The 25,886-nt window shown below is 38.1% G+C and overlaps 1 protein-coding gene across 1 annotated transcript in view; it reads right to left on the bottom strand.

Annotated features, from left to right (window-relative positions):
- Positions 1 to 25,886, bottom strand: part of med13a (mediator complex subunit 13a) — a 117,390-nt gene that overhangs the window by 52,246 nt on the left and 39,258 nt on the right. The window contains exons 3-4 of the mRNA XM_056247638.1: positions 18,996 to 19,164; positions 1,885 to 2,030 (exon numbers count right to left, since the gene is read on the bottom strand). Of these exons, the coding sequence (XP_056103613.1) occupies positions 1,885 to 2,030; positions 18,996 to 19,164 (315 nt within the window). The remainder of the gene's footprint in view (positions 1 to 1,884; positions 2,031 to 18,995; positions 19,165 to 25,886) is intronic.

Here is a 25,886-nt window from a genome sequence, read left to right as displayed (position 1 = left end):
GACGGAATTGACTCAAGATACTTATCCACATGATAAAGGGGGTCTTGAATGTGCCAAAAATATAAAAAACGAATTTTCGACCAAACACGAAGTTACGGTCTTTTGCCTTTGCACGGCAGCATGGCTCAGTGTTCTTTTGTCAAGTGGCTAACATAGAATAACCAGAAAGAGCTTTATTTGTAGTAACAGTAATACACCATTTTCTCTACCATACAATGTTTTAAAATGAATTGCATGCCATTAGCAACTAGGGGTGTAAATATCAATCGATTCATATCGATCCATCGATTATACAGCAGACGATTCGATGCATCGATGCGTCCGCAAGAGTATCGATTAATGCGTTTATTTTGCCGCCTGTCTATTTTCAGCATCAGCTCCAACATATGCGTACAACCTATTCCTAAGCTGCGGGTGGCGCTAACCTCATTATTGTCTTCTACTTCACCACGCGTCACCTGTGAGACGCACCAGTCTCGCATCTCTCACGAAGGAGCGGAAGCATAAAAAGAGGAGCGACGACGCTGAAGACCGAGAGACCGGTGCGTCTCAAAAGGTGACGTTCATTAACACTCACGCCACCGGCCTCGCGCCATTCTCTCACGTCGGCTGCGTCCTGCTCGCCACAAATGCTGTTTCTGTATTCTAAATAAAAGGCTAATTATTTTTTTTGTTGTTGATTTATTTGAAACTTAATAGATATCATGTAAAAATATCTAGTATTGAATCGAATCGTATCGCGGGAAATTCTGAGGTATCGAAAAGAATCGAATCGTTGGCTTAAGAAATCGGTATCGTATCGAATCGTCAACAAGACTCCGATTTACACCCCTATTAGCAACACAAGTCATCCAGTTTTTATTAATCGATCTAGCCTACTGCTATGTGCAACATGTGTTTCATACCAGCCACCGTGCGAACACCCAGAGTAACGTTAGATAACTTTCAACACACGCAAGTGTATTTTTAGTATGATTGTTTTACCCAGTAAAAACAGAGCTGTTACTCCACAATTTCAATTAGTCGAATAAACTGACCTGTACGAGTAGAAATTCAACACTTGCAGCTATTTCGTTAGAATGAAATAAAATAATGTGAATTTAAGTGATCAAACATAACTGTAACAAAGTTCAAGTTCAGGGAAGGAGGAGGTTGACGATAAACGTAACTTTAATCCTAATATATATATATAAACAACGAAACAAAAGGAGTGGCAGCGGCCGACTGCAGCATATAAGACTAATAAAAATGGCAATGTAAAATGTCCTGGCCTCTCTGCCCCGCCCTGCTTCATACCACTGTAAAGTTAATAAAACTTTTATACATTAGCTCATCCATGAACATGATTTCTGCCCAATTCCCAGCGGATTTCTTTCCATCGGCTGTGGAGGTGAAGACGACATATCCCATGATTCCACGCTCATTCACAGCGTCATTAAATTACGCCTTTGTTTTGAATAAGTAGGACCACTTTTTGGAAGGACCACTTAATTCCACTTTCTATTGTACTTAAAGGTTGGTGCAATAAAAATAAAAATATCAAATATCATTTGTTTCAATTTTAAGATTTAAGGATGTGCAGAAGTCACCATCAGGACATCAAGCCCTGCCCATGTTACGGGTAATGAAAAACACTTCCCTCTTCCCCAAGTATTCACAACAGGAAAAGGTCTTTCTGTAAAAACTATTTCTGTATTTTAATTATTATTTTTTTAGATAAGGAGGGGCAGACAGAATGCCACTAGGCTTTACTAATTATAAAAATCATCTCATTTTGATAGGAAAGGAAATGCTGGAAATGGTAAAAGTGCGAGGAGAAACAAAAGCAGAGGAGAGAGGGGAGAAAAGATGAAAAAGCATATCAAGTAAAGAGTGTTCTATCACCTTGGAAAGGGCTGGAGGCCTGCTGGGCCAATGTCAGGTGCTCCTCGCTCAGGTGGTATACGGGCTGGTGCTGGTTGATCTCCACGCTGGTGCACACATTACTGTCTCCATGCAGGAAGAACGTGAAGGAGCAAGACAGGTGTTCTCTGAGTAAGAAAGAGAGAGAGAGAGAGAGAGAGAGAGAGAGAGACAGGTGCTTAAGTTAAGCAGCCACATGTGCTTCAAAAAGAGAAACAAAATTATTAATTGGAGACCCAATCAACTAAGGACATATCTTCTGATTGGATTTATGTATTTACAGAATGAGTCATATTTAATCAGCATCTGAAATCTTGTGAATCATTTAACTGTCATCTGATGTGATCATTACAGGCCTAAGAAAAAATCTGATTCATTTGTAACTAAAAACAGTGTTGTCAGTATTTCAAACATGTTAGAAACATCACACATCATTGAGATGTAAGTGTCTGCTCTTTGACCTCAAGGATTACACTGCGTTTGACTCTACTCTTCATGAATGCATTAGGCTCTTTAATATATGTAAAAGGACAATAACACTTCTAAATTAGTCACACTCAGAGCTCTGTAAAGCCTGAGCTCCGTGAAAATAAGTCCAAACTACGCCAGCTTCCTAATATGTGCTTAAAATCCTTTGTTCCACAGCGCATTAGGGTTGCTCTGCTGATCTGGAATCATCACAGACATTGAAGCATCTTAAAGCAAAAGTAGTCCATTGACAAAATTGCTTGACCAGAAAAACCCACTTGTATTTCCATGAAATGCCACTGCATTATGCTTTAAAAGGAAACATTTGTAAAATAAAAAAGTTCCTGCATGAATTAATTGCTACGGCAATTGTTGCATTTTACTATTGCTCATACTTGGATTTATTTAAATATTTCAGTGATGCTTTGGATGAACAATATATAAAAGTGGCAATATATAATAGCTTTTGACTGCGCCTCACAAGCTCAGCTTCTTGTTCGTCTTTTCACCGGAACACGCACAGCAGCGGAGCAACGCATAGCAGCTTGTGATTCGGTCCGCTCCGCTGAAGAGGTGCTTTTCTATGGCGAGCAACTTCTATGTTAGGCTTGTTTCAACGGTGACAAGTAAATGGTCTGAAGAATAACGAATCAGTATCTGTGCGCCCCACACTTTGAAAAAAAACTGATCTAGACAACAGAATATCACAAAGTCTTGCTATTCAGATTTGTTGACCCTAGGAACAACATCTAAGCATCTAAAGCCGGGTTCACGCTGCACGATTTTGGCTAAGATTTGGCCGTTTGTGAATCCTAAAAAATGTATCATCTTTGATCCTAGGGCTAAGTCTTTGATCGCTAGTTTGACATGTTCACCGACAGCCGAGTAATGACCCTTGCGATCAAATCTTACCACCTCCGAAATGTCAGAAGTTGATGCGCAGTCCAGCAGTGTGGCTTCTCCTACGACAAACGTCAAATCAAACACCAATAAGAGAGCAAACCCGATTACGCAATTAGTGAGACAACAACAAACCACCACTTGCTCCACACACACGTCTTCGTTTTGTCTTCGTTTTGTCCCCGTTTCCTTTTTTAAGAAAAGCAATGATCAAAATAAACGCTAAAAATTGTTTTTGTTTGCTAGCCACAATTTCTATCTCCCGCATTTAATTCCGCTCACAGTCACTAAACGTGTCATGGGTTGATGATGTAAAACCCTGGACGAGTCTACTTAATAGTCCATTTTTTAACGTGTCTTGACTGCCGAACAGTCTGACATTAATGACAACTGAGATCCTACAGTGTGGCATGGCTTACAGTGGGGATCATATTCGTACAATCTGACAAGCAACAATCGTAAAGGACTATTATAAATCGTACAGTGTGCACCCGGATTTAGTTCCACAAAAATCATTCTGGATATATAAGAAAGTGTTTAAGGATGCGTCTCTGGTCCAGGCATTGTCTCATATAGGGTTACTGGGCCTCATTTATGAAATTAACGTACGACAGAAATCTGTGTGTACGGCCGTTTCCACGCAAAACTTGCCATTTATTAATATGGACGTAAGCAGTGGCTACGATCAAATCTCACGTCAGGTCTCAGCTCGTGTACGCAAGTAAATTGCGCTTAATCGTGCAGTCCTAATTTATAGCTACTTATTTTTCATTCTTGTTCTGTTCTGAATACCGTTAAATGTAAAGGATTTTTTGTGGAGTGAGGGGGGAAATAGCCTCACTTGGCTATAGTTTTTATAATGTTTGAAAATGTTTTGTGTTATTTATCGGTATTTAATATATAAATGAATGTAATTGTTTGCAATTACGAGGATAACGGGTGTTTTGGGAGTAAAATCAATTTCTCTTTCATGAGATTACTTCCTCTTCTTGGCCGGGTTATGTTTCTCCATGTCGTAAATCCTAGGGGCGAGGCTTCTAAAACGTGAATTTTTAGGGACGTGATATTCAAATGACAATTGTATTCAGCCGCCGATCATTTATCAACGTCCGATCATTCATACGATGGGATTGGCAGCATACGAATGTTTCATGAATCACACGTGAACCCTGTCATAAGATGATTTCTACGCTTAGATCTGCGCTCGTTTTTATGTAAGATTGATAAATGAGACCCACTGAGAGCAGCTTTAAAACTGTGGTCATTAACCTGAAAAAGTCTGTCCAAAAACACAGTACAGGCAGTGTGCCATCAATATGGATACCTGCCAAACATCTGCATTTAGAGTGAGAACCATAGAAGAGGATTGGCCACTAACCCTCAGAGAGACACTGATTTGCAACTACGTCAAGCCTAAATGGAGTAAACTTGCCACACTGACCCCAAGCACTACAACAGCTCTTGGTCTTGCTAGGGGAGGATGCTTTACAGCAGGCTGCCCCCTGTAGAGATATTAGCACAACTGCGATCTGAGGTTATTTTAGCCACACAGGTCTTAAACGTTCTCAACAACAATGCACACAAAAGGAGGCTCTCTGAGCGAGCTCAATCCTGCTGCACCATCAGATTTGATCACATGGTCTACACACAGAGTGTGCTCAATAACAGCATGCTCCTGAAGTTCTCTATTCACCGGCAGACAGAACGATCAGTGTGCGCATCACTAGCCAGCCCCAAAACAAAAACGTGACCTGTAACCACTGTTCCTGCTCGAGTTCACACCATTCCAAAATTAACACTCAACAATTGAAAATAAAACAAATTGTCTTTGGAAATGAGAAAATAAACAGAGCTACATGTATTGGGACTTCTGCATCTTCAGACAACTTATCCCTTAGTGGCCAATTCATCATCAGAGGTTTAACTAAGATTAATACTGTTTCGCCTTCACATTTTTGAGACTGAGCTTAACCAAGGTATGGTTTATGGTTGTACTTATGATTCTGCAAGTGGCCGTGCATTTTGTCACAAATATGCAAAGAAAAACAACTACCGGTAAATAAAAATACATAAACAGTTCAAAGGTGTAGGGTCAGTAGTAAAAAAAAAAAAAAATTAAGAAATGTATACTTCAGAAATGACGTTAAATTGATCAAGTGACAGTAAATACATTTATATGTTACAAAATATTTCTATTTCAAATAAGATTTTCAAATAATTCCTGTTCTGCTGAACTCAGCATATTAGAATGATTTCTGAAGGATCATGTGACACTGAAGACTGGAGTTATGGCTGCTGAAAATTCTTAATTTTTAAATGATATTAAAATATTTGAAATTGTAATAATATTTCACAATATTACTATGTTTGATCAACAAAGTGCAGCCTTGGTGAGCATAAGAGACTTCTTTCAAAAACAAACAAATGTTACCGAGTCGACGCCAAACTTTTGAATAGCAGTGTATTTTTTACAAGTTAACTGCACAACAGTTTTATGGTCCCTGCATCAGTCAACAGATGACAAAAATAGAACTCAGGACTCCAGCTACTCCTGATAACACTAGCTAATTATGATGACAGTGGATTTCATCTAAAAAGCAAGAAAGGAAGAAAAGAAAATAGATCCCAAACAGCTAACCCAATGAGGTTTAGAGGGGAAAATTAGCAGAATGAAAAAGAGCATTAGCAACAAACAAAAAATTAAGAACAGCTTGTGGTGAGAAAAACAGCATGAGAAAGAAAAAAAGAAAACGAGGGGTAACATTCCACAGTTGTTGTAGTGTTGGGCTGTTACTGACTTCCTGAAAGCAGTGGCTCTGGTCAGGGCGTAGCAAACTCCTACAAACAAAACCCACAAACACACTTCACATCTCAATTCAACGACTTTACACATGCAGCACACCCTGCCTGGGCAAGCAGGTGGTGTTAAGTCATCTGAAACGCCTCTCTGTCTAAGCATCCAACATAATTTACATTTAGTCTTATCATGCAGAATGTTCAAAGAGCTACAGGATAAATCCTGCTTCAGTCATGCGAGTGTGTTGATATTGTTAACTAATACTAAAACTATTAAAAAGTATTTTCTTAATTAAAATAATAATAAAATATAAATATTAGATGAAATGTTGCTTTGGCAACTAAATGAATAATAATTTTAGTAGTCCAATTTGAACTAAAAATGAAAAATAGAAGTAAAAATATATATATATATATATAAAAAGTTACAAATTACTAAAACAAATGAAAATATAAACAATAAACACTATAATGGTATATAAATAATACTAAAATAATACTGGAGTGTTAAACCATGTAAAACAAGAGAGATGATGTAAAGATTGTCAGGACAAATATCACAAACATTTACTCATTCATATTTTTAATTTTGGATGAACTATTCCTCTAACAGTTCACATGTGTCTAAACCACATGACTAGCTGTCTGTCTTCCGTCACCTGACCAATAGCAGTAGCAAGATCAGGTGATCAACTGAAGGAACATGTCGTTACACAGCCTCTCTCCAAACCAAACCCCTGGAAGACATCAGCCACTGTATTGAAGTGCATTACTAACAGCAATGAGTTTACCACAAATAGAGAACTGAGACTCTCTGAAATACCTTCAGATTAAAGCAGTCGACCACAGAGCAATGGCAGTTAACATACAAACATACACGGTCTACTGCATCCATCAAAGATCCTCCAAACAAAGCCTTTACACACACACAGAGGACATCCTCTCACTCATTCATAATGCGTGGCCTTTAAACGAAGCGCGCAGAGTCAATAACAGAACTTAAAAAGCCTCTAGATTAGACGACAAGAGCTCATATTCTGCATGCTTTAAATGTTTGCCTCATAATAACAGCTGAACAAACCCGGCTAGACGTTTCTCAAACAAAACGTTAGTTAGTCAACAGTCACTTATGCTAATTAAATGTTTATTGATCTTATGTAACAGGCTTTCACTAAATACAAAGTCAATGTTCTAACTAAAAGAGGACCTGATTGGCTCCAAGCCATAGAGACTCAATCTTGACAAAGATTATCACGACAACAGCCACACAGGGATGGGTTTTGAATCATGCTAATTCAAACTAATTTATTAAAACTAATAAACAGAAAACAATTAATAGCGGTGCACCCTAGAGACTGTATTTGGATTTTTAAAAAAGTGAAGCGAGTAATTTCTAAGCTACAAAAAAAATCAAGACTCTTTTTAAAACAACTATTTTCTCTCTTTTTCTGTGCATGTGCATGCATTACATTTGTGCATGTAAGCTGATGTAGATCTGCTTCTTGAGCCAACAAACCATTACACCCTGTCTTCCTCAATATACAAACCATAAATTCCATCCTCAAAATTAAACTTTATAGGAAAAGGGACTTTCCTTAATAAACATGCTTTTTGAAAATAGGGGGAGATGCCAGACCGGAGACCTTGGAACATCTCCACGGATTGTAAATCTATTCACTGCAGACACCCTCCACACACACTCCTTAGAGCAAAGAAAGGAGCTTCTGATGAAGTCAATCTACGGGGTCAAGGCCAGATTGCAGTGAGCATCTGAGGAGAGGGAGAGGAGATAGAGGAGAATGAAGAGATGAGAAATACCAGAATAAAAATGGAAAAAGAGTTGAAATTTCAGCAGTCACCATTGATATCTATGACCAGTGTGTAGTGTCAGTAAGTGTGTGAGTGGAGAACAGGAATGGGAAGTGAGAGAGTAGGAGTTCTGGAATGTCAGGAATCTCACATCAGTCTCTTGGAACGGAGCTGTGAAAGCAGCAGAGAGGAGCTGGGAGCTGTAGCCTGGGCAGGGTTCTAAATTTACAGCAATCTTCTGGACCCACCCTGAATGATCCAGATTTACTACAGTGTGTTTATCTGAAGCTGTCCAGGAGTGAAGTGTAGAAAAATGCTTATCAGATGATATAATGATGCCTTTGAACTTGAACATGAAACAAGGACAAAATGTGTGCGCACACATGGGATCTACGGTTCCTTTCTCATCCAAATTGCAACAACATAGAAAAGGCCGAGACAGAAAGTGCATTTTTTTCACTGCACTAATTTCTGGGGGAAATCTCCAGAATTATGTTCAATGTGGTAAAGATTTGTTCAACTGAGCACTAAACTCTGACTGGTAGCTAAAATAATTAAATTGATCCAAATCTTTAAAGTTGGCATGAAATGGAAATTCACCCATCTATTTTTTAAATGATCCGTGTACGTTCTGGTAATTTGATTTTCTACTTAAAAAGAAATGAGAAACAAGAAATGGTTAGATTTTTGTTATTTACGTTTTGTTTAAAAAAAGGTTAAAAAAAAAAGTTTCATATTTTTGGTCCATGGGTAAAATTTTTATTTATGCTTTAGAATTAGTTATGAATGTGTGGAACGCCCTGAGACATTGAATGATGTCTTAATCTTATCTGTATGACCAAAACTGACAGAGTATTTTAATTTTTTTCCGCTGTTATCAGGAAACAATGCAAGGGATTGTGGTGGTGATGCTGACCAGAGACGTGTGTAGTTGTGCTCTATACAAGATGTATACTGGCAAGAAATATATGCAACAGCCAAACAGTATGAAGAAACGTTATTGTAACTAATAGAAAATCAAATTACCAGAAGGTACACAGACCCGAAATGCCTCGTAATGATCTTTTTTGGATTTTTAATCAAAACATCATAACTGGAACTTCCAGTGAACCAACAGATTTCTCTCTGATGTTGTATGCCAGACTTCCAGATCAATACTGCCCCTTTCTCACAATTAATTGCAAGCTTGTCTTCCGATCTGTCTCCATTCCAACTAGGGATGCACGATATATCGACCACATATCGATATTGGCCGATAAATGGTCTTTTTTGATGTTATCGATCCGACAAGAAAATTGGGCCGAAAGCTATCAAAGCTGATGGATAATAGATTACTTACTTCAGCTGAGAGATGCGCGCTGTTCGCCATGATGGTTTTGAATTATTGGATTCACTTCGAAAAGGAAGATACAGTTCAGAGCAACATGTGCAGCACACATCTGTCACATAGGCTTCATAACATTATAATAAAAACACGTCTGCAAAAGAATGTTGTGAATTTTTGTTCGCCAGTGTTTCAGCGCGACGAGCGTGTTGTGGTGGAAAGAGCGCGTCTATGGAGTTTAGCCTTCATGACAAGCACAGTCAAGTTCGCTTGAGCATTCGCAGCATTTTGTGCCATTGTAAGTTGTAATATGTTTATTTTGTGTATATATATCTGATTAATCTAATATAGGATGCGTTTGGTTGAGTTAATGAACGATGCAGTAGCGCTTCATTGTACCGGTGATCATCTTTATCTTTAGCGTTGCGCAGCTCAAACAGCAATGCACATTTATAACTATAATTGGGACTGTCATATACATGCCATTATAATGAGAACACTATTGTAATAAAACGTTGTGAATTCTCTGGGTTTAGTTGGCATTTCAGCGCGTTGTTGTGGGAATAGCGCGTCCAGAACAGGGATTGGCCTACACATTATGACCAGCACAAGTTTGATTGTGCATTCACATAATTTTGTGCAGATAGGTAGTAAAGTTGATGTAATATAAATATCTGATTAATCTAGGGTGCGTTTCGTTGATTTAAACAACCTGCTAGAAAAGTTCTTCAGCTTCAGCGCGCGCAGATTAAAACAACAATGCAAAACATTAAAAGCTATGATTGGGACTGTCATATCATTATTATTGTATTCACTATTGTACTAAAAAGTTGTAAATTCTTTGGGTTTGCATTCTTCAGCAAAAAAATGAAATTAAAAATGTTTAAAAAAAAATTAAAACATTGATGCGTTATAATTAATAACTAACATTATTTTGTTCTCGTTTTATTTTCATCAACGATATGGTTTGATTAAAATAATTTCCTTATTGTCCGTGTGGAGGAGATTCCATTTTATTGATCCATGGCACATGCATTTTGTTTCTTTACATGCAGCCCAATGTTATCCAATGACTTGTTTGCATTATTTAGGTATTTTATTTGTATTTTTTGTTAGGCAATAGATTTTTTGATAACACTTGTTAATGCATTTAACTAACATGAACTAACAGAGAGCAATAGCCTTTGTTATTGTTAGTTAATAAAATATGTGCTCATGTTAGTTCACATTGAGCTTAACATTAACTAAGATTAATAAATGCTGTAGAAGTTGTGTTCATTAATTGTTGGTTCATGTTAACTAATGCTAACAAAATGAAACCTTATTATAAAGTGTTACCATTTTTTAATAAAGAAAGTTGGCCATAGGAGTGTAAAATTATTTTTAAAGGTTAAGGAATCTTACACTGGTTCAAACTAGGCTACTGTCTTGTATATGTTTGATTTATGTTAAGTGTTTTAGACAAGGCTTTTAATGGTGAACCTTTTGTTTATGTATACAGGCTATCAAAGTATATACAAATTTTAATTTAGATTTATCGGCCAATATATCGGTTATCAGCTTTCAAATGTAAAGAATTACCGGATATCGGTATCAGCCCAAATGTTCATATCGGTGCATCCCTAATTCCAACCAAGACATTCCAGAATTACATAATTTTATTTTCTGATAATCTGTTTGACTTGGATGACAATACAGAAGAAAATCTGTCGCTGCTTCGGTTTCATCGCTTTCATTTTAATAAATGAACAAGTGTTAATTGGGGGACTGGATTAATTGAACTTTGCAAATGACAGATGCCCCAATTCTGCAGAAAGATTCTGTGTGGGTCTGGTCATGACCGAGACAAAGAAACAAGGGACCTGGTGTGGAGAAATTCATCCTTTTAACAGTATAGATACAGCAAGTTCATTCATAATAGATAAACACACCAGATCACATGCCGCTTCGCTCTCTGTGGAATCCCGTTGCTGCATCTGCTGGTGTGTGAATGCATTGTGACAGTTGTGTGCAAACCCCTATAAAACATCCTAGCATGTAGTTTGTCATAGATGTGTATCTCAAGGGAGACCATGCATGCATTTCTGCATGCAAATGATTTTGTGCCTATGCAAGCGCATGATTTTATTACATGAGACTTCTGTGGGTGTGTACAGATGTTCAGAAATGTCTATGGTTTCACGCAGGTAGGTATCGTGATGGATATATTCAGCGCTGCAGCCGCAGTCTGTCTCTTCCGCTGCCTTGCTAAGCAAATAGAAAAATCACAGATGCATCTTTAATACCCTTTACAGTATGACTGCGATATTACACCACAATAATTGTTGAGTAACGTGCAGTGACGTGCAGGGAATGCATCATGTTCTGCACTGGCTCACGCATCACCCGGCTCCCCTGCGAGCACTGCCCATAAAAGAACACACTGGATCTGTGGATTAGCCATGGTAACAGATCTGCTGCTCACACCCACCATGAGAGAGAAAGAGAGTGCGCACGATCACAGCTCTGACCTGTATGAAGGATGATGTAAGCAGCTAAAACACATCGGGTTTGGTTACAGAGCAGCACCGTGTGACAACACAGCCAGCCAATGGGAGAACCGCCTAGTGACTGAGCATAGTTACACAAACACACACACAAACTACACAGAGCTATATATGTCTGGAGTGTGTTAGCCATTTCAAAATAAATAAATAAAAAATCTAATAAAACAAAACAAGTTCCCAGGCATTCCTTGGAGCCGAGCTTCTGAGCTCCCTTCCACACAGCTCCTCTAATTATAGAGAAACCACAAGACACTTTTGCTCATATGCAAGACAACACAGCGCAGAAGAGAACAGGAAGGGTTTGGGTCTATTCACAAGCTGGAATTCTTTTTTTTTTTAAACCTGCGGGGAGAGAGAGAGAGGGAGAGGAAGCCAGTGGCGCTGCAGAGGCTGTCTGTGTTTTCCGTGCGGAAGGATTTAGAGGGCGGGCGTCAGGATAAGCAAAGGTGGGGACAACACAGACCTGAAGTCTAACAGGTTTACTGAGGTAATCCCTCAAAAGAGAATATAAGTGTGTGTGTGTGCTGCGAGTATGGATCCACTCCTTAAACACACTTTACCTAATCTAAACAGTCAGTGGACAGAGGTTTAAAACATAAAATGCAACATATCACAAAATATTATAAAAATACAGTAAAACCAGTAATATTGTGAACTTTTCTTTTTTTTTAAAGTAATGACTTCCTTTGATGGCAAAGTTGTCATTACTCCAGTCTTCAGTAGGGATGGGTATCATATGGCTTATTGGTCCGGTACTATAACGGAATACTTATCAGGTCTTTGTGTTGATGCACTTTTGAGAGATGTTTGGACAGATTGCTTGTCTTTCCGCACTTTCAAGCAAAAGTCTTGTCCCACCTGTGGCAATGAGGATTGTCTGTATCGACTTTAGTGAAGTGTAACCACACTTTTGTAGGTTTAGCTCTCTCCGCCACTGTCACTAATTAAGCAGGGCTTTCATCTTGTGCGCGCTGTAGCGTGCGAGAGGCACAGACTCCGACGCGAGAGAGATCTCTCTTCTGGATTGTGAATAGGCGAAAACGCATCATAGACAAATGTCTTAATATTAGGGGTGTAACGGTACATGTATTCGTATTGAACCGTTTCGGTACGAGGCTTCCGGTTCGGTACGCATACAAACCGAACGATTCCTTGGACCATTTTTCCTGCCGACAAAATCAGCGCTGGCGCGACCACCACAACGCTACGCAACATCAAATGGCAAACGTAATGAAAGCGGAACGAAACTGCTACTCATTATGTTGGGCTTCACGGACCGTTTATCAGTTCGGACCAGCAGCATCTGTGCAGCGCGAGCCGATCTTGATCAAGTGACACTGTTACTACACAGCGCTAAGAGATCCAGTGAAGAAAACATTTGAATTCGCCACTGAAGTAATAATATCGCTGCGAGATCTAGTGAGAAGCATTCAAATTTCTCCATTATTAACCGTAGATCTCTATTAGATCAAACTGCGCTGACGTGGAAACCAGGAGAAATATTGTGCCGTGAATGATCTAGTTATAGGCTTTGAGTCCACAGATCAGCAACATTCACCATGGATTTAATATAGTAACACTAACTTGGAAGTTTGGCTGGGATAGTGAAATGCTTTCAAGTACTTCACACATCTTTTTCCAGCACTTCAAAACTCAAATATTATCTAAATATTATATATATAAATATAGGCCTATATTTAAATGTTATTTTTAATGTGATGACCAAAACATTATTTGTTCATCCTTCAAAGATTACCCCCATTTATAAACCTGAAAGTTTCAAGATGTAGGAAAACTCAAACTTATTTAAAAATATTTTTTCTTTTAATAAATAGGAAATTTCTCTAGCATTTCTTTCTTTTTGCTGTATCGAAAATGTACCGAACCGTGAGACCACTGTATCGTATCGAACCGAACCGTGAATTTTGTGAACCGTTACACCCCTACTTAATATTATAGCAATTTAGAAATGGTTGGTAAAATTAAATTTCCAAGACAATGTTTATGTAGCAATAAACAGGAAATTTATTTTCTGAAATTCTCCAGTGCCAAAAGCAGAACTGATTACACACTAGAGCTTATTAATACTACAGTCTTTCGTAATTTAACACCGAGGCCCATTAAGTACTGGGTTTCAGTACACATCCTTAGTCTTAGTGTCAGTCTTAGGCTCCGCAAATCACAAGTTCTTATTATAAATTTTGAAAACAATTTATTCCACAAAACAATAATTATTTTTTGTGGTAACGGTGATACACCTTTTCAGGATTCTTTGAAGAATAGAAAGTTCACAAGGAATATATTTGAAAGAGAAATCATTTGTAACAGTATAAATGTTTACTGTTAAAATTGATCAATTTAACGAGTCATAGTACAAAATATTAATATTCTTTAAAAAAAAAAACTTTTGAACATAGGGTAACATTTATAGTCATTATGCCAATCATTTCATAGCTGAAGACAATCATTAGATTGGATGATACATTATGAAAAACAAATTTCTGCATATATGAATCATGCATGATACGATCAGGGACATTAATAAAAGTTATTTAGGTTAATTGTGATTGTTAAGAACACAAGAAATTATTTTTAACAAGGGATACACTGACTAAATTTTTTTTAAACACCGATTAACATTTTAGGCAATTGTTATATTCATGCTATGGCTGATGTAAAATGTACATTATTTTGTCCCAAGTCAGATGCACTGCTTCGACATTAAAGGTGCAGTAGGACATCTAGGAAAATGCTAACTTTAGCCTGATAGCACTAAAAACGTACGTCCCACCCTCCCTGCAAATCGGCGTCCAAAGCATGGCGCTGAAAGCATGAACGTGCACAGCCCAGAAGACCGGAGACAACGTTACTGCAATACATCATGTGTCATTCACCGGTGAGAAAACTTTATAGTAGTACAGTTAGTAACAGTACTACATACCAAACGTAAACAAACTCTTAAAAACGGAATTAGATGCAGCAAGTTTTCGGTTTGTTTAGTTAGCAAAACTTGTCAGTGTGTAATAATATTTATTGCATACCAGGGGTTCCTCAATGAGAGTCTGCTTGTTTTGCTATCATTCTCGCTCTGTCTGCACAGCGTACGTGAACACGCTTGATGACTTGTGATAATGTCTGCGTGAACAGCCTGCACAGTGGTATGCAAAAAACACACATTGACCGACAGGGAACACATGCTATAGGACCGTTCGGACCGAACGATACGATTGAACGAACATTATATGGTCCTACGCCTTCCACAGACATATTTATTAAAATACATTTAGACCACTTAACAGAGTGATTGCTATAAGGATATGAGAAGACTTTCAACCAGCATAACAAAATAAAATCTGCAGAGAATCACCTACGGCACCTTTAAGGTCCATCTTGGAATGTACACAATCATTCAAAAGTTTAGCGGCCGTATGATTTATTATAAGAAATTAATACTTTTATTCAACAAAGACGCATCAAATTGATCAAAAGTGAAGTTTGATGAACATTAAATTTCATCAAACAATCAGAAAAAAAAATCTTAAATCCCAAGAATCGATTAGGACCATTGATGAATTGTAGCGCTCATCCCATCCAATAAATCGCAATAATCTTTGTGCTTTGTTACTATTGATATGAAACAAAGTCTCAGATTTCTAAGTACGTCCATTTTCTTACAAAATTCAAAAACATACCGTTTTGGCGCTGTGGCGTGAGATCGCTCGGGCACAACTCAGCTCAAGAGAAGCAGCAGTGCGGAGCGCACATGATCTTCTCTTCCGCCTTAATAATACCAGTTACAGCACGAAATAAACATGAACGAGCATCTGAAAGTGTGTTAAAAGATAGAGTACAACTTATCGAAATCCGTATCATGTCACATGGAATCGCTCAATCAGTGTTTCAACCGTGGAAAGACGTCAGTAAAACAACTTGTAAACAATGTCATGTAACGTCACATTTACCTCAGAAAAACCATATCCAGTGACCATAAACTCGGTATTCAGCTAGAAAAAATTAACTCTAGAGAGGAGCATTTTGCTAAATATATGCAACATATTACATATTCATTTTAATTTTGAATGTTCTTCAATATTTAATGCATGTTTGAATATATCTGGCAAGTTTTTATGACAGCCACCATTTAAATGTTTATATTTCATATAACTTTATTCTTATAAAAATAAATAAGTGTAATTTAAGTGTAAATCAGTATATAATTACCAATATTATAGTAGGCTAATGAAGCCTAGTAGGCTACAACTGACTCCCATAGTTTACAGCATTAGTTAAGAGATTTGTTTTCCTTGAGAAAATTTGCCGTGTATTGTACCTGATATCCAAAATAATCAATATTGCATCGAATCGAAATCGAATTGCAAGCTTGTGAATCGAAATCGAATCGAATGCGTCAATACCCAGCTTACATATCTACATGCATACATATACATATAAATTTCACACAAAAACTATGCAAAGCAAATATTTTCCACATTGATACTCATAAATGTTTTTGAGCAGCAAATCAGCATATTAGAATCATTTCTGAAGGATCATGTGACACTGAAGACTGGAGTAATGATGCTGAAAATTCAGCTTTGCTATCTCAGAAATAAATAAAATTGCAAAACATTAAAACAGAAAACAGTCGTTACAAATGATAATAATTTCACAATATCACTGTTTTTACTGTATTTCTGATTTTTAAAAATGCAGCCTTGGTGAGCATTAAAGCTGCTGTAGGTAACTTTTGTAAAAAATATTTTTTACATATTTGTTAAAACTGTCATTATGTCCTGACAGTAGAATATGAGACAGATAATCTGTGAAAAAAATCAAGCTCTTCTGGCTCCTCCCAGTGGTCCTATTGCCATTTGCAGAAATACACGCTCCCGGTCAGAAACAACCAATCAGAGCCAGGAGGAATGTCTTAGCAGTGTAAATCACGCTCGTGTACGCGCTGATCACACCCCTCTCTTGCACAGCGCGAGCGCGTACTGTCGTTCAAACTCAAGATTGCCGGCGTGCTGCAGCTGTGCTTACTTATGATGGAGAAACAACCAAAACTGCCAATTCTCGAGTGACACCTGCTCATAAAACAGAGGTAAAAGGAAAAAGACCGATGACGATAAACAAGCGAAAAAGAAAGAATTACACAGAGCCTATTGACTCGGTGTCAAAACTCCAGCCGCATAACATGTAAATAAAAGGTCACGCACTCTGCTAAGCAACAATTGAAACCTGCTAATTCACTGGCTTGTCATGTTGCTGAAATAATGTACTAGCACACCTTATCTAGCATTATATATCGCTAGAATAATTACTTGCATTCTGTAACGTTAGTTACCGTTATATTAACGTTATCTTACTAGCTATTTATAACTTATAGAAAGAGTGCAACGTTATAAAGTTACATGTAGGCTATTGCAAAATACATAATGATTTGAGGACCAAGTTTGTAGTCAAAGTATGGGCAGGCCATAGTCAATGTAAAGCATATTGTTGACGTTTAGTCCCTATTAGTGAATGTGCCATATAACTTTTTATCCGCTGTTATCGGTGGCCCTGTTTACTAGCCTGCGCGTTCACGACGGCCTCCGCTGTGGAGGACGAGCTGTGGAGGGAGGGCTGTAGCGCAGCAGAGAGCAAGGGGGTGGGACCTGTAAGTTGTGCTTGTTCAAATTTTCAGGCTAAGTCAACGTTTTCTCAAAACTCCCTACTGCAGCTTTAAAGACTTTTCAAAAACCTTTTAAAAAATCTTAAATAATAATGAAAACAAGAATTTTGAATGATAGTGTAAACAATTTTGAACAAAGTATTTTGAACGATAATGTAAACGAGAAGCAAATGTGTTACAAGCTCTACATCCAAATTCCACCATAATGGTGCGTTCACACCAAACGCGAATAGAGTGTCTGGCGCAAATGATTTCAATGTTAAGTCAATGTAAAAGACGTGTTTACGCGTGTCTAGAGGTCCTGTGGCGCGAATGAGGCGTAACATCTAATGGATGGAGTCTATACATTTTATCAGTTTACGATAAGAGAGAGGATCAAAGAGTTAAAATTATATAGTAAATATGCAAGCATTCAATTAATAATTAATGAGTATGTAAGCCGTGTTCAGCACGTCGAGCATGGTCGTAATCATTTGGTTTCAAATGCTAGAGGTAAAAAATTTAAAAAAAATAAAATAAGAAAACTGAATCTATAAGACTGCTGAATCTTCAACACACCAACTAAAGGAAACTACTAATAGAAAGAGGGAAGGAAAGTGTCTGTATGAGTGAAAAAGGGTGAGCTAAAGGAGGAAATGCGGTTGTTCCTTTTTTCTGTCACTTTACAGTGATTTGCAGACAGACAGGGCTATAAAACAGACACAATTAGAGCCTTAACAGATCTCAAATGAATGTGTGTCTTAACCATGTTTAACCAACAGATTCTGATCTTTCAAAATTCAAGGTCTCTAGGATTACAATATTAATTTCAGTATTAAACAATGCCTCAAATACATATCTTGCTTTGAGCTTGAAGACTATCAACCTTTTCTGTGATTTGCTGTATGGAAAAAAAAACACTGTATTTTGAACCTACTTGAAAGCTGTCTGGCTGTGCTAATAGAGTGTATAAATGACCTTGAGCACGATAAGAGAAGAGCGCAAATAAATGACGCTGTGAGGAGAGAACTGTGGCAGAGGGCAGAGAAAAGCCAAGCTGCTCTCTTTTTTTCCACCTCTACACACGTCGTCTCAGTTTCTTATCAAAGACCACAGATGCTGACAAGGAGAAATCCAGCGCTGGAGACAGAGCACTTGCACGCCTGCAAGAAACGCGCCAAGAAGCTAATGTACACAAACACACAAGAGCATACGGCATATACAGTATATATATATATAGATTTAGAGTGCACGTAGTCTTGCAATTAACGATCTCTGGATACACTGAGATGGTGTGTGAATATGCACTGATAGCAATGATATTCACGTTTTGGTGTCAGACTGGGACGGAAGTATGGTTGATTTGAGGCCACCAGGTCTAAATCCCCTAATTTTACTCTGTCTAGAAACCTGAGCTTCACAAACAAGATTTTTTCTAATGTAAGGACAACAATGGATAATGCAAAATGCAAACTTGGTAGCCCACTGTACAAAAGAGTGATTTATCTCCTCAAATCTCCATCAAAGCTATGATCAAAACATGATCATACAACAAATAAAGGTAAGAACATCTGAACAGAAATATATTTTTTCTTACCTCTTGTTTATGGGCTTCTCATCCTTTTCGTAGGGTTTAACGAACCATTTTCCAATGCGTACGAAACTGCGGTTCATCAGACAGCGCTCCAGCAGGTTGTGAATGGCCTTGAAGAGAAGAGTTCGACATTCGTAGGACAGACCGCTCTCCCACACGCCGTCATCCTCGCCTGTGGAGAGGACAAACACACAGAGGCCCGGTCACCAGCCTGCTACTGACTATAAACATCTGATGTAACGCTCGTAAGTAAAAGCAATTTGCAGAAGTGAATGACAGAACACAAACAAAAAAGGCGGCAGATCTACAACTTCAAAAAAAGTATTCACTATACTTACTCATTACTTATACTATACTCACTAATACAATAACTGCAATTTTTAACTGACCAGAAGAAAAACAAGATCACTCTACAATGCTGAGGCTGCATATCTGCACCATACTAAATTCATTCTGGAAATTTCAGGTCACATCTCTCTCTTTAACTACAGAAAAAATGTACTTCCATAAAATGTTCGCTTTCCTACAGTTTCTATCCTTTCTGAACACACCAGCTAGACTGGGCCATTTCTTAAGTCTAAAGAATCTAAATGTCAGGTATGTACATGTTTGACAATTTCAAACAATGCTACATCGGATCACTCAAATTTAAAACAATCCAGAGCTCCTGCTGATTATAAGTCAATCAAAAGCTTGGGCCATTAATTGAATTTAAAAGAGACCTATGCACCTGCAGAATTAACAAAAAAACAAAAAAAAGATTTCTGAAGCTCTAGTTACTTTTAAAGTAACGCAGGATTCTGCTTGATTTTTTTTTTTTTTTTGATTCGAGTTAATTAATCTGATGCACTGATTCTAGCAAATGCCATCTTGCCTTGCACAGACAAGACTTCCAGGTACGGTGTCCAACAGGGCTGTAAATCTGAGCGCTGGTTTGTTTCTGGATCACGTTCGGCAGTGGCCTCTATGCTTCAGTAATCTCATTAGGAGTCACTGCTTAAACCTGGCAGCTCTTAAGCTCCTTTCAAACATGTCTCTGTGCAGCACAGCTCCCATGAGCACCCAGAGGCTGCACGCATTACACCACCCACCCACACTTGCCCGCCCGCAGGTCTGCAGATGGATACACAACAAATCCACTTGATAAAACAGTAACAAACAGCTCAGATAGGATTCCCCAACACCGTAGACGTCTGAGACAACATAATTGCCCCAGTGTTATAAATTAGACACACGTTTAGTTAAGGTGACAACACAAAAGCACTTGATCATTTGCAGGTAAAAAGAAGCTGAACATATCTTCCTAACCAATCACAACAGAGTGTTCTTATGTGCAGCCCTCTTTCTGGTCATGACATGCACTCATCTATATTTAAAACGCAGTTACTGTACCTGTTGCAGCAAACAACACTGCATATTTATTTGTTTTTCCTTATGACTGCATTTTAAATGCTTTGCATAAATGTTTAAATAAAAGATACTGCAGCTATCAGTAATAGTTCTGTACACCCTAGGGGTGTAACGGTTCGGTTAAGAGCTGCACGATTAATCGTTAAAAGATCGATATCTCATTCTCGATTCAAACACCCACGCGATCTTATTCCTAAATGACCACAATTCTGCTGTCTTGTACGCCTTTTTCACATGAACGGCAAGTATTTTGCTGCAGCCCGTGTTAATGAATGACAAGTGTCCACTGGCGCGAAGCAAGCGGAGCAGAGCGAGCGTTTTCAATTCATTCCCATGGAAGCTGAGCTTCTCTCTCGCGCGTGAATGTAAAGCATTGAAAACGCTCCCTCTGCTCCGCGCTAGTGGACGAGGGGGTCGCCGTCACGCTTCCGATGTGAACGCTCTCATTCATTGATATGGGCAGTGACAAAACACGTGCTGGTCACACTCCGCTGACGCTTGCGATGTGAAACTGTTTAAAACAAGGACTTTGGTTAACCTTTGGAAGTATGATCATCACACTGCAACAATCAAATCCAAGTTTGCGCTGCCGCTGATCAAGGAAAGAGAAGCTGCCATGTAAATGTACAGTATGAAGCAGCTTCACAAACAAAGAGTGTTTTCTGCCACACATTATCATTATTTGGGTTACAAACATTTAAATAACAGGGGATAAAAGTGTACTGGGAAAAAACTTTATAGTTTGGGTATAAGGTATGGAAGGAAATAAGAGTAAATCCTCTTTTAAAAATTATTTTGACACTTGTATGTATTGTATAGTTTAACGTTATGCCAGGAGGTGGCGACAAGTGAGTGTTTAAAAGAAAGTTTGTCATTGAATCTTTATTCATATGATTTATTCACAAACGCTGATTCATCCAATAATGAAACAAGTCTTGATGAATGAGACATCAACTCCATTCAAATTATTTTTTAATTCCTTCAAATTAATATATCTTTTAAATAAAAATTTGTGTAAATCTAAATTTATCCAGAATCGTGCCGGTCTAGTTCGTTTTTATCACGGTTTCAGGGTCACGGTTTGAGTACGGTTCGGTATGTGCTATGTTCAGGGAAAAAAGGACTAATGTCAAATAAAAATAAAGAAAATAAGAACAAATAATCAAACTACAAGCACCAGCACAAATAATTACAATAGAGCAAAGATACAAATAAAATAAACAGTGCTTTTCAGGTTATTTAAGTATCTAACAGTAGTTTTCAGGTACAGATATTGAATGAAGTAATTAAATGTAAAATAACATTGCATTAAAGCTGCAGTCCGTAGCTTTTTTGGGTTAAAAATTATCCAAAATACATATTTGAGAAAACACATAACCAGCCAGTGTTCAAAACTATCTGCTTGCCGTAGCTCGATTCAAAGCGAAAGCTTGTAATGATTTTAATTCCAGTGGTGCTGGTGGATTTCCGCGGGAGATTCGAGCATGTCTTTGCGTCACTACGTCACATCTCTGTACACATAAAGAAGGAGTCTCGGCTAGTATAAGCTATATTGCGAGTGAGGATGCTGGAGGTGGAGATTTATAGCCTTTTCTCACAACACTTGATATAATTAAACTTATCAATTTGATGGCGGATCCAGAAAGGTTCAAAAGACAATCACCAGTGACAACAGATTCACCGCTGTAAAATGCAAAAGACTTCGTTCGGACTTCGGAGTGGCAACAGAAAAAAAAGAGACTGCAACCGGACCAATGCGAAAACAAGGATACATATCGGAAGGACATTACATGTAGTCACGCAATGCTTGCTTACGTTGACAATTTGAATGAACAAATTAACAATTTGAGAACAAAGTATAATTTGCACGGTTTTGCTTGATATGATAACTTATAAGCGATTGTTAGATTTAATCAGCGCGATTTACTGCAATGTCAGAACCAGAACAAAAGTGGATGTTTCTTACTTGTTCAGATGACATTTTCCGGTGAAAATTCTTATGTTGGTCATACTTCCAAAAAGAATAATCTGTGATTCTGAATGCCAGTATCCACACCGGCGCGGTAACTGACAGCTGCACACTCTCCTCAAACACTGTGTTTATCCGCGCTGTGCCGTGTCGGAGGTGTTGAAGTACAACTCACGTAAAGTTGATAATTCCGCGAATGACTGCAATTGCAGATTTTGAACAGAGATGGCGACAAAGAGGAAAAATGCCGGACTGCAGCTTTAATCTTTATTTAATTTATACAGTGAAGATTATATCATTATTAAAGTTACAAAAGATAATCAGTCAAGAGAAGTGAGTGATTTCCTTGTCTTTTGTTGTTTGATTAACATTAAAAACAAAAGTGACAGTAGCCTACTATTCCTGCTATCTGTATAAGACAAAATGCACAGATCCAGTAAACTGATACTTATACACATGCATTGTCTTTCTCGACTGTTTACGTTCACTTAAGACATAACCTACTATGCTTGCTAGGATACTCACCAAGACAGGCATGTTGACATAATTTTTGAGTGAATTTTTCCATTCAAGCACAAGACTTGGAGAACTCAATATCTGAGTACAGGGCTCGACATTAAGGCTTGTCCGCTTGTCCGGGACAAGTGGATTTTTTGTAGGACAAGTAGAAGAGAAAATTAGTTGTCCGACCGGACAAGTTAAATTTCAAACAAAATAAAATGCCATGTTACTTCACGTTATGTGCCACTCGTTACGTCTATTTTACAGATTTAATTTTACCGATTTGAAACGAACACATTTTTTCGCGCTGCCTGTGAATGTCCTGAATGTGACTCACAGAAAGACGCGCGCCAGTATAATGCGCATGCACAGACCGCGCGCCAGAAGTTCTCTTTCGCGCTTGAACGAACATCAACAACACACACAATTAAGCCAAAATGTCATTTGTCGAGTATCTTCATAACATAAGAACAGTCTTATGATGGACATAAAGAGTTGTGACTCGTGAGAGAATGAGGCGCGTGTGATATCCGCGTCTCTGTCCACAGCGGCTGCTCTTAAAGGGCCAGCTACCAATAAAGCGTTCTGTCAGTAAAGTTACTGAAAGAACAAAGGGAACAGAGAAAATTACTCACTGCTCTTGACTAAAGAACTTGTGTAGCTTCAATAAGTAGTAGTCTATATATAATTTATAATTTATGCAGCCCAGACTGTTTGATAACTTTATTCAATTTCTGTATATGTCCTACCTGTTAGACAGTTAATTTTTATCCAGAAATCAATGGCTTATTGATCATTATAGGTGTTATCAATCATTTAGTTGTTATTGCTAATTTCAGAATTATCACTAATCTGTGTGTGCATTTGGTTTAGAACCAAACAAGTTGACTCATGAAACCATTTGTTTATTATATCGCAATCGCATATCACAACCGCAATATTGAACTCAATAATCGCAATATGACATTTTCCCCAAATCGTGCAGCCCTAGATAAAATTATAAATCTTTACCCGGACAAGTGACTTTTGTGCATGGACAAGAGACACATAAATTTACTTGTCCGAAGGACAAGTGCCCTTTAAAAAGTTAATGTCAAGCCCTGTGAGTATATTGAATATACGCTATCTGACAGGCAGCTTTCCTTGTGTTTGTTCAGATGAGTGCACAAATCTTCTCGCAGCACTTGCGCTCGAATTTTAAAATTGGCAAGGCTTAAATGAGTTTAGGTTAAATACAGAAAGCAACGTGTGCTTTCAGGTCTCACTTGCACTCAAGTGCTATCAACACCCGGGTGACGGCGGCGTAAATGACTGGTCATAAAGAGTATAAGGCACTCACATTGAACAAAGTTTAGAAGAAGCCAGAATGCATATCCATCAACGGAAACATACATTAGCGTAACCCTGTCTGTCTGTTTTACTTATTTTCAACAAACCATATTATAAATGCGTCGTCAGATTTGAGATTAACCGCGTTGCTGCTATGCATGCCGAACCGTGGGTGGAGAACATTAGGGGTGGGAGAAAAAAAATCGATCCATCGCGATTCTCTCTCCAACAATTCTGGATCGATTCTGAGCTTAGTTTTTAACCAGATGTGCGATGACGTTGAGTTTGGTTTAGAAACACCCGTATTCTGCTTGCTTCCAATTCCTCACACACATACACCACTCGAACCTTCCGTAAAATAATCTTTCATAAAGTTCGGAAAGGTTGAAGCGAATTACAAGGACATTCACAGGCTTCATTGCACAGGATACGCTGTGAGAGACGCGCGCTTACTTTGATGTTACACTTGAAGTGTGCTGTCTCGCCCGTCGGTATTTTCCTTACAAATGCTCTACGAAGTCATCATTTATGTGGTTTGGAATGCAGTGGACTTATATATTTAAAATATGGACCTCACTAACAGAAGGCTGCTTTCAATTTCAAATGCTGACGCGCGCTTTGTTTGTGAGACTGCTCGCGCATGCGGCTGTGTGACTCCGTGTAGTGGTTTAATGTACTTGTGCAAAATTAACGTAAACACAGCCAGTTATGTCTTAAGGGATTAAACGGACAGGACACACCGCATTACTTCTTTTATTTCAAAAGAGATGCGTGAGTGAATCCAGCTTAATAGATCTCCCGCAGTCTATGATGTCATAGTAAAAAACAACAGTAAAGATGAAGAAAAATCAATCACAGTTCTTGAATGGAAAACGTTCAGATAATCTATAGGCTACTGAAAGCACTTTTTGTTTGTTATATTTTTCTATGCTCCTCTTTATTATTTGTTATATTAGTTTAAATTTCTTAACATACAACTGTTTTAATAAAAAAATATTAATTTGTAATTATTTTTTAAAAAGTACTTAATTACTTATGTAAACTAATGAATTAATAAGGGGGGGAAAGGTAGATAAAGAACCGTTCTGGAATCGGATCGTGACTCCCAGAATCGGAATCGGATCGGATCGTGAGGTGACCAAAGATTCCCACCCCTAGAGAACATCACGATTTTTTACAGAGAACCGTTACACCCCTAGTTCACATTTAGGTCTGCATTAACCATTTTACCACATTCCCACACAATTAGTGTAGAAGATTCATTGTGGGCAAAATCATAAGGTCATTCAATCAGAGTTTGTCTGCATGCAGTGAAATAAGTGCATACTGAACGCAGCTGAAGAACTGGAATCAGGCCAGAAGCCAAATCTATAATTCGTTGATGTCTCCTGAAAAGGCAGCTAGTAGCACAATTCACTTTTAAAGGATGTCATTGATTTGACTAACAGCTTGGCAACAATGAAGCACCTTGTCTTTTGTCAAAGCAGAGAATGAGAGAGAAAATGAGGTGGTTTTGGCTGTCTCATGCATCTTTTAATAGCCTAAGTACAGGGCCAGCTACTTTTCACCTGTACACAGATACACGTTCTTGACAGAATCATTCAAGGTAAGAAACATTAACCTCAGAGTCCATGAAAATCTCTCATTCATGCAACATCTAAAAAAAAAAAAAGGCACAAAAAAAG

This window comes from Rhinichthys klamathensis, unplaced genomic scaffold, assembly GCF_029890125.1.
Source record: "Rhinichthys klamathensis goyatoka isolate OS25496 unplaced genomic scaffold, OSU_Roscu_1.1 h1tg000050l_1, whole genome shotgun sequence".
NCBI lineage: Eukaryota > Metazoa > Chordata > Actinopteri > Cypriniformes > Leuciscidae > Rhinichthys > Rhinichthys klamathensis.
The sequence above is the reverse complement of the archived record's forward strand: the minus strand, read 5'-3'. Positions and strand labels throughout refer to the sequence as shown.